At 48.9% G+C, this 9,612-nt stretch overlaps 1 protein-coding gene across 3 annotated transcripts in view; it reads left to right on the top strand.

Annotated features, from left to right (window-relative positions):
- Positions 1-8,738, top strand: part of NFE2L1 (NFE2 like bZIP transcription factor 1) — a 30,793-nt gene extending 22,055 nt beyond the window's left edge. Inside the window, exons 1-5 of one of the 3 annotated variants that reach the window (XM_063138540.1) lie at positions 865-1,123; positions 1,309-1,524; positions 2,943-3,032; positions 3,578-3,802; positions 5,490-8,738. In XM_063138540.1, coding sequence (XP_062994610.1) covers positions 1,010-1,123; positions 1,309-1,524; positions 2,943-3,032; positions 3,578-3,802; positions 5,490-6,812 — 1,968 coding nt within the window. In that variant the 5' untranslated portion in view covers positions 865-1,009 and the 3' untranslated portion in view covers positions 6,813-8,738. Of the gene's footprint in view, positions 1-864; positions 1,124-1,308; positions 1,525-2,942; positions 3,033-3,577; positions 3,803-5,489 lie in introns of those variants that run through there. The other 2 variants (XM_063138539.1, XM_063138541.1) reach the window with 2 other exon arrangements.
- The last annotated feature ends 874 nt before the right edge of the window (positions 8,739-9,612 follow it).

Here is a 9,612-nt window from a genome sequence, read left to right on the forward strand (position 1 = left end):
TAGGAAAAATAACGACACTGCTCTGTTGCGTATTCTCTGATGCTCTGAAATAAGGGGCACTTTACTATTTGGTTCTTTCTTGGAAGAAAGAGGCAGCAACTTAAAACGAGTCCATCTGACACCCCAACATTCTGGATCCCTTTGTTCCTTCTGTATGATGCAGGAGCAGAACGGTCGTTTGGGGTGGGGTGTCTGTTTTCCATGGGAAATGGGGACGTGGAGGGGTGGGGCCCCAAGTACAGGCCACCGATGGCACTCAACCGCGGGATTGCTTGTCATACTAAAAGAACAACTGCCTGTGCTACAGGGTGGGGAGGCATCTGTGTGGCTGGCAGTTCCAGGGCTGGGCCTGGGTGAAAGGGACACACTCTTGCAGTGTGCGAATAAATATAGCCTGGGGATGGGTTGGCTTTGTGAAAGGCCTGCCCTGCGGAGGGAGAATTTGCAGGATCCTGTGCGGGGGAGGGGGCTCTCTAAAGGGAAGGGGCATTCCAAAGGGGAAAGTATGTCTGGAGTCTGATCCAGATGAGGCGCTGAGCGCTGCTTTGCGGTTGGGAGACGGCAGAGAGTTTTTCAGGAGACTGCTCTCAGCTGGAAGGGCTGGTTAAGGTAGGCAGCTCTGCTGTCTGGAGCGAAGGGAGCTGGCAAGGCGAAGCACGCATGGCAAGCCGGGTTCTCGAGTTGCATCAGGTGGCTGAAAATGCAGAGAATCCCCACCCCTTTATGCAAATCCCCAGAATGGCACCACAGGCTGATGCAAGCCCGCTATGGAGCAGCAATCTGGAATGACAATTGGCCCTCCCTCCCTCCCTCTTCCAGCCAGCCAGCCAGCCAGCCAGCCGTCTGAGCGGTTAAAGCTGCAGACTCCCTCCTGCCTGGACAGAGAGAGCACTGCTGCGTAGCATGGGCAGCAAGGAGGAGACAGCTCTGTTACTGTTCATGGAGTTCCCAGTCTGTGCCCCGGAGCAGCCTCTTTGCAGAGCCGCTCTTGGCAATCTCCTAGCGCAGAATGGCTGTAGGTGGGGGGAAGGTGTGCGGAGCCCCACGACAACGGGGATGGTCCAGAAAAGGAGTCAGAGAGGTGGGGCCGCACCCCATTCAGAATGAAGGGCGGCACTTGGAGGTGAGCAGGGTCAAATGGTGGTGTGGGGCGGATGTCACAGGAAGGCTGAAGTTATGCTGGGGCTTCGGGTGTAGGGGCCGGGGGGCATGTATGCTGAGAGTTTTGCAGGGGAGGGCATCCTCCAGAGAAGGGGCTTTTGAGGAAGGGGGGAGTCATGTTTTCTTTCCCTTTTCTGTTTCTTCTAGGACATTGATTTAATTGACATCCTGTGGAGACAGGATATTGACCTTGGAGCTGGGCGTGAGATTTTTGACTACAGCCACCGCCAGAAGGAGAACGAAGTGGACAAAGAGCCGAGCAACGGGGAGGAGCACGGGGATGGCTGGAGGAGCAGAGTGGGCAACATTGCCGACAGGGCCTTGCTAGTGGATGGCGAGACAGGGGAGAGCTTCCCTGCACAGGTGAAAAGCCACTCCGGGTGGGGTAGGACCGCTTTCCCCCACTGTTCTGGGACTGTTCTCCATAGCTGCCCAATAGATGAGAAAGGAAGCCGTCTGCTGCCTCTGATTGGCTGTGTGCTTGGGTAGGCCTCGGAGCAAAATATTATCTTCCCAAGGGGAAAATTGAGGGCAGCCTGCAATGCTGGAGAACTAGTCCTGAGACACTGATGTTGAGTGTTGTTCCTGTCCAGGAAGCAGGCAGGGCTGCTTCTCCCTGTTTGCATTGGATTTTGGGTGCGTAGGTATTAGTTACATTTAGGTGTCTGGTTAAAGTCCTCACTGTGCTCCATTACCTCCCGTTGCCTACAGCAAATACCTTTGCTCCTGTTTGGGGTTCACGCCACCATCCTCTCATCTTCTCAGGGTCCTGGTTCCTTTCAGCCTCCTTTCTCTCTCTGCCATCTCTCATATTTTCCTTTTCGCAGCCACTGTTAGGCCATTTCTTTCTCTCTCTATACGTTTTTCTTTTATCTTAGCCCACCCTGAGTCTTTTGAGTAGGCTGTGATAACCTATCACAAGAAAGGAATAAAATCTTGATTCCCTGGGCCGAGGTGGCTTTGAGGTTACTGACGCTGGCCACGCCAGGTCTCCTGGTCTGCTCGGCCAGTCTGCTGAGTGCCTGGCCCAGTCCTACCTGTGTGTCCCTGTAATACTACCCATGCTATTAGTGCTGGTCCTCTACAAGAACACTGGGCAGGTGACAGCCTCTGGAATGGCAGAGTGGGCCGTGGGCAGGTTCCCACCCCAGAACACTGCTCTTGGGGCATCCTTCTGGAAGCAGCTGCCTGTGGGTTGCATCCAGTTCTGCATAAAGAGAACTTACAACTGAGTAAATGTGACTCTAGGAGATGTATCTTGATTGTAGCATTTCAACCTTTGTCAGAATGTGGCTTTTTGTTGTTGCAGGGATAAGGCAGGAGAGGTACAAGGCCAAAGGGAGGAAATTGGGCTGAAGAGGGTGGAATAGGGACGAGAGGCAAGGAACCGGCTGAGGTGTTGGAATCCCTGTCCTTTACACAAGCCAGACCCCCTACTGGTTGCTGAGATTAGGTTTTAGAAAGCAGGCTTGTGGGTTGGACTAGATCATTGGTCTTTAATTGGTGGGTCATGGTTTACAACTGGGTTGCATCCCAATCTAAGGTAAGGCACACACCAGTGTTAATGCCAGCTTTTAAAGTTCAATTGGAGAACAGTTGGGGTGAATGGAGAAGGAGATAAAGGTGAACACGTACAGTGAAAATTGTGTGGGTTCCACGTTGCCAGTTGGGATTAAAGGGTGGCCCTTGGTCTGAAAAGGTTGAAGGCCGCAGGTATAGACGACTTTCATGGCCAAGCCATAGTGCAATAAAGTGACTATTAAATTCTTTCCCCCTTCCAGGTGCCAGGGGTTGAAGACCAGACAGCCTTGTCCTTGGAGGAGTGCCTTAGGCTGCTGGAGGCCACATTTCCCTTTGGGGAGAATTCGGAGGTGTGTGCGTGTTGGCCCTTGGAAACGGATTAACTGCTTAGCTTTAACTAAATAACACTTGTTATTTCTACATACATTTTCAGTGTAAAAATAGACTGGACAATCTTCATCACATGTCCTTGCCATAACCTTGTGAGATGGGATAGGCATTGAGAGGAGAGAAATGTCCAAAGTTACGTAGCTGATCAAGGGGGGAAAACGTGAAACTCATTGTCCTGCTTGTATTACGCTGCTGGTCTTTACAGGCCTTGCAAAGCGAATCCTTCCAAATCAAGAAAGACGCTTGCCCTTGTTCCAGGCACAGGGCCAGGTAGATTAACAGGAAAGCAAGGTGGTGAGAGTGCCACTTCCCACCCCGGCCGTGCTTTAAAGCCCTTTATACTGTGAACACTGGAAATCTTGGGCGTGGGGGATGGTGCCACAGTCTGTATCACAGACTCAAGCGCCTGTGAAGTTAATGCAGGGAGAGGTGTGTGGGCAACGATTTGCTGTTTCACATCTCACAATCACATTCCCACCAAGAGCTAACCCTGTGTTGCTTTCAGTTTCCAGCTACAGATGCCCCCAGCTTAACCGAAGCTCTGCCTAGCGAGAGTGGGCCCTCCATTGTGCCAGACGGGCTCCTGTCTCCTCTTCTGACAGAGACAGAGTTGCCCTTTGATCTGGAGCAGCAGTGGCAGGACCTCATGTCTATCATGGAAACACAGGTGAGGAGGGCTGGCTTCCTTCATATGTTGCCTTTTCAGGTCCTCCAACGTTTCCTCTCCCAGGTGGGTTTGCCATATGACTTTGTCCTGCTTGCATTGGCTACATGTAAGCAGTGCATGCCAGGGGTGTTAGCCTCGCAGTCTTCTCAATGATAGAAGCAGTTGGCTCTTGCCATAAGCCTGGTTCCAGTAATTAATTTGGGCCAGGGCTCAGTCCCAGTCATTGTTTTTTGTTAAACTTCAGGCAAATTTGAAGTAGGATGTTAGCATATCTTCATTGGAATTCCCCTGCTGTAGAAGAGAATCTCTGCATTGCCCAGTGTCTTTGCTATGATAGTCAGGACTATAGAATAATTTTTTAACTTCCATACAGATCATTCACTACAAATGGAGAACATTGAACTGCAGAGTTGGAAGGATCCTAAAAGCTGTCTGTTTCAATCCACGTCTCAAAAGCAGGACACACATGGCACCAAGTGATTGCCTGAGCCATTTGCTATAGAGGAGATCAAAACAAAAGTACAACCTTCAGAGTCATCATAAACCAGTGCAATCTGGAGGATGATTCCTCCCAGGCCTCAGCTGTGCTGGATCCATGTGGTCTAGTCTAGTGGCCGTCCTTGCCAGAAATCCAGAAGAATGAGTTTTGGTAGTAGCTTGCCATTGTCTGTCTCTGGAATCTTTTTAAAAACCTACCCCACCTCCACAATCTGCTGGTTCACATGATGCAACAGCCACCATGGCTCAATTTAGCCATGGGGGCAGTTCCATCAAGCTGGACACCCACAGGTAGCTGGTTTACCACGGCTTGCCATGTCATGAGAACCCAGGCTGCAGGTTGTTTGAGGGTTAAACAACCGTCCATGGCTTGTTTTAGGATTATTTGAGGGTTTTCTAATCGTCAAAACAATCCCAGATGCCTGGCTTTGCACGACGCGACAGCCCTGGAACTAAATTAAGCCATGGTGGACTGTCATGTCGTGTGAACCAGCCCAATAGGCTTCAGCAGAGCCACAGCTACTTCCTTCCCCACACATTTTTCACCTCTGGGCTGCCAGCTGGGTGGTCACGTTACACTCTTCCAGAGGCCTGGATTTTGCCTAGGTGTTTTTTTTTCTGACCATCAGAATGAGTTCTCAGCAGTGTGTCCTGTATATAAGACATTTCCCCTCTGTCCTCTGAATTTTTTGTTTTTGCCAAGAGCTAGGTGACTGGAGGGAAGGAGAGAGCTGGCCAGGATGCAGAAGCGTTGAATTGATATGGAACCTAGTTTACCTTGATAGTGCCCAGGTCGGCTTGGCTGTGGCTTTCCTAATAGAGGGAGGACAGTTGCCAGTAAGAATAGTGTCTTGTTGTCTAAAAACATGATGTGGAATGTTTTGTTTGCAGAACGAGACCCATGTCCCAGCGCATATAAGTGGAAGAGAAAGGCATTCCATACATGCGAATGTACTTAAACTTCTGGAACAATGTCCTTAGAGCAGGGGTGGGCAACCAAAACATCTGGAGGGCCACAGATCCTCTCAGCTTTAGCTCCAGCCTAGGGTGAGGGTTGTTGCGAGTTGTAGGCCAAAACATCTGGAGGGCCACAAGTTACCCATGCCTGGCTTAGAGTATGAAGTATTAGAATTACTGTCTTCTTTCTTAAGATCCTCTTTGGGGACTTACTTTATGTGCTTGTTTGTTCACCATGTGGTATAGTGAAGAATGGTGACATTGGGAGCCTGAAAAGCACCTGTTTCTTTTTCAGGGTATGGAGGTGAACAGCACAGCAGCTGCAGAGACCCTGTACAACAGCACAGGTGGAGACGTCCTGACGGCCAACTACAGCCTCGCCCCGGCCACCCCTATCAACCAGAATGTAAGCCTGCATCAGGCGTCACTGGGCGGCTGCACCCAGGACTTCCCTTCCCTGTTCAGCTCTGAGCTTGAGAGCCCTTCAGGGGTTGGGAGCTCAGCTTTGTTGCAGCTGGTTCCTGACAACTCCACTGGCTTCAACACCACGTTCGGCTCTACCAATCTGAGTGGGATCTTCTTTCCTCCCCAGCTAAATAGCACTGTAAATGAAACGTCTGGGCCTGAACTCCCAGATCCTCTTGGGGGGCTCCTGGATGAAGCCATGCTAGATGAGATTAGTTTGATGGACTTAGCTATTGAAGAAGGCTTCAACCCCGTGCAGGCCTCCCGCCTGGAGGAAGAGTTTGATTCCGACTCAGGGCTTTCCTTGGACTCAAGCCACAGCCCTGCTTCCCTCAGCAGCTCAGAAGCGTCGTCGTCATCGTCGTCATCTTCAGCCTCTTCCTCCTTTTCCGAGGAAGGTGCTGTAGGCTACAACTCGGACTCTGAAAATGTGGACTTTGAAGATGCAGAAGGGGCTGTTGGGTATCAGCCAGAGTACAGCAAGTTCTGTCGAATGAGCTACCAGAACCCTTCTCAGCTGCAATATCTGCCTTACCTGGAGCATGTGGGCCACAACCACACCTATAACATGGCCCCCAGGACCTTAGACACAGATGAGCCACAGCCAGCCAGCATGGGGAAGAAGAGTGCCAAGGATAAGCAGGCAGACTTCCTAGATAAGCAGATGAGCCGAGATGAGCACCGAGCCCGAGCCATGAAGATTCCTTTTCCCAACGAGAAGATCATCAACTTGCCTGTGGAGGAATTCAATGAACTCCTCTCCAAGTACCAGTTGAACGAAGCCCAACTGAGTCTAATCCGGGACATCCGGAGGCGGGGTAAGAACAAGATGGCTGCCCAGAACTGTCGTAAGAGGAAGCTGGACACTATCCTCAATCTGGAGCGGGATGTGGATGATTTGCAGAGAGATAAGTCAAAGCTGCTCAGGGAGAAGGTGGAGTTCCTCAGGTCCATCCGCCAGATGAAGCAAAAGGTGCAGAGCCTTTACCAGGAGGTATTTGGCCGCCTGCGTGATGAGAATGGCCAGCCCTACTCCCCGAATCAGTACGCCCTACAGCATGCCAGTGATGGCAGCGTTATCCTAATACCACGCTCCTTGGCTGAGCAGGAGGGCAGGCGTCAAGAGAGGAAACAGAAAGACAGGCGGAAGTGAAAGATGACGAATGTCGGCAGGGGAGCATAAAACTTGCTGAAACTACATCCTGGAGAAGGGCTGAGCCCAGAAGAATTTGAAGGAACTTTCATGCCTTCTTATCCAATATATCTTCTCAAACCATGATAGCTGCCAGTCAGTGTATAGGAGCAGACTGCTGGGCAGGGGGCCTACAACTCTTGAGAGGCAGAATGGCAAAGCATGTTGGGAAAGACCTGTGCCCCCAGCAGCCTGGAACCCATTGTTGAACGTTGTGGGAGAGGGGGACTAGCTGGCATAATGTGTGTGTGGGGAGGGGGGTGAGTCTCAGCAGAGGGTAGAAAATTTGAATTGTTAAAGCTGGAATTTTTTTTAAAAAGGAAAAAAAAAGCGGTTAAGTGGACAGACTGAGCAGGCTTAAGAGAGTATGTTATTTTCCTTTGAACTTCCAAAACATGGATATTTCAGGTAGCTGGTTTGTTTTTTTTAGAACCAGTTTTGACATCAGTTGTGTGCTATTAGAATATGCAACTGAATCCCACGAGTTAGCCATCATCTCTTCCTAGATCTGTATGTGTGTACGTAACTACAAGTGGAACACAAGAGGTTGTGTCTGTTTAGGGGGAAAGGGAGATGTTTTCTTAACCCTTTTCAGCTTGAGGGGATGTGAGATTCGAGTACGGCCTTTCTGGTAGGTGTTATCTGCCATTAACGTTGGGAGGGTGAGACTGGAAAGGGTTAATAATGTTACCATGGTGGTGCATCTTCCCATCGCCCCTTTCCTCACCAACTGAAAACTCACTAAGCATGTCACTGCCCACAGTGAGGAGCCAGTATTATGCTGGGCCAGCATCAAGAGGCATTACTACAAGACGATGCATGGTAAACTGCATGCTGCAATGCCATCTTTTCCCACCAAATGCTTGAGGAGAGACTGCTTTGGGCGAAAAGGGATGGGTCAGGTGTGAAAACTGCACCTTCACCTAGCTGGGGTTATTAGGTGGGAATCTAGTATGTGGTGATCACTTGGTCAAGGTCTACAGCACAATGGGTTTTGGTCCCATAAAGTGGGCATGTTGTGTTCAGAGAACAGCCATCTACAGCAAGCCCCTTTCTTAATGGGCACTTTGATTTTGATTTTTTTTAGGGCACTGTGCTCCTACGTTGTTTCCCCAGCCCCAGTAGGGTGAACTTAGTATGCGTGTAGGAAAGAAGGGAGATGCTTCCCCCAGATGATCAAAGCTGCTGAAAGTTCTTTCTGCCATAAAGACTCGATGTGTTAACTGTGATTCCACAGCTGGCTTCCCTTCTGTCCTTGGGTGTCATTCCAACTTCCCCCTTCCCCCCTTTAAAAAAAAAATAGGGCGAAGGGTGAGGGTAGTGCCTTGAACACAGCTGGCCTCAAGCTCCGAGGCAATCCTCGAAGCTGTTAACTTGCAGTATAGCACAGCTGGGAGTATTACTGACCTTACCAGCAACTGATGAGCTAAATGGCTTTGGTTTTTCCCAGCCAGTCAGTCCTGTGTATGTGATGGCGTGTGAGGGCATAGCACTGAAATGGGCATCCTCCAGAGGGTTGTGGGGGTATGTAGCACTGTTTATGTGGTAGAGGGCAAATTTTGCAGTCCGACGTTCTGTAAGGTCTTGTTTTCTGAATGCCATGATTTCTTGCAGGATGGGTTGGGTGGGGGGAGTAAACTAATGTTGCCTCTTTCACCTCTCTCACTCCTGTGATTTGACAGCATGAAACCTGAAGCACAAATGTGACAAGCTGTGGCTGGGTTGCCAGATGGTTAGGATGGAGCCCTGATGTGTGCATGTGTTAATTTATTTTCTCCTTTGAGGTTTTATTTTGAATGGTTTCTATGACCTGTTGGGGGAAGAGGAGAGAGAGAGAGAGAGAGTGTGAGCACAGGACAAAAATAAAATGGCTTATTCACTAGTTGAGCATTTGTTTTATGTGTCTTTTTTAAAAATGGAATTACCTAGTACCAAAAACTAAAATGAACGGGTACTTGCTGCTCAATTTGTCTTCACAGGTGTAGAGTGGTAAAAGCGTGAGGATGTCTATTGGCATAAATGGCCTTTGAAATATTGTTTCATAGCTGAACTACCAGTGACTATTATTGACAATAACTAAATCAAGCCTTTATAGAGGTTTCCTGTGTGAAACTGTTAGGTTCTTGAGTAAATATGGAATTGATGTTTTGTCTCCTGCATCCAAATACAACAAATTCATAACTTTCTGTATGTTGCTTTGGGGTATTGTGCTTTAAATTTGAATTTTAAAAAATTGAGTGTAAAGCAGACTTACAGTGGAGGTGGTCACATGTCTACTGCTCCATTCAGCTGATATTTACCCTGCCTTTGGGGTCCCATTGCCTGTGTCAGTAGCATTCAGAAGAGGGAGAGCCACCCAAGTATCCAAAAGGAAATAGGAAGGGAAGGTGGTTTGCCTGGAGACAACTTTATTGTTACTGTGGATCAAGTGGTTATATACAAGGTTTTCAACAAGATAGATGTTTAGTTGTCACAGCCTTCCATATCAAAATTAATCTGAATGTGAGCATACAAGCTATTTTATTCAATTCCGGATTCAAGTAATTTATGGGGAGGAGCTATGCATTTTTAGAAGTCAGCCATTTGTTAAGGAAACCCGGGATGCATGTATTAATTTGGGACCAAGTATTTTGCTTCCACTAAATAGCTGTTCAAATAATTTGGAACTGCTTCTGGTCATCTAATGGCAGAGGAAATAAGTGATAATTTGGGTCTCCAGAACAGTCAATGTGGTGAGTTGGTATCCCAACCCCCTACAAGT

This window comes from Elgaria multicarinata, chromosome 11, assembly GCF_023053635.1.
Source record: "Elgaria multicarinata webbii isolate HBS135686 ecotype San Diego chromosome 11, rElgMul1.1.pri, whole genome shotgun sequence".
NCBI lineage: Eukaryota > Metazoa > Chordata > Lepidosauria > Squamata > Anguidae > Elgaria > Elgaria multicarinata.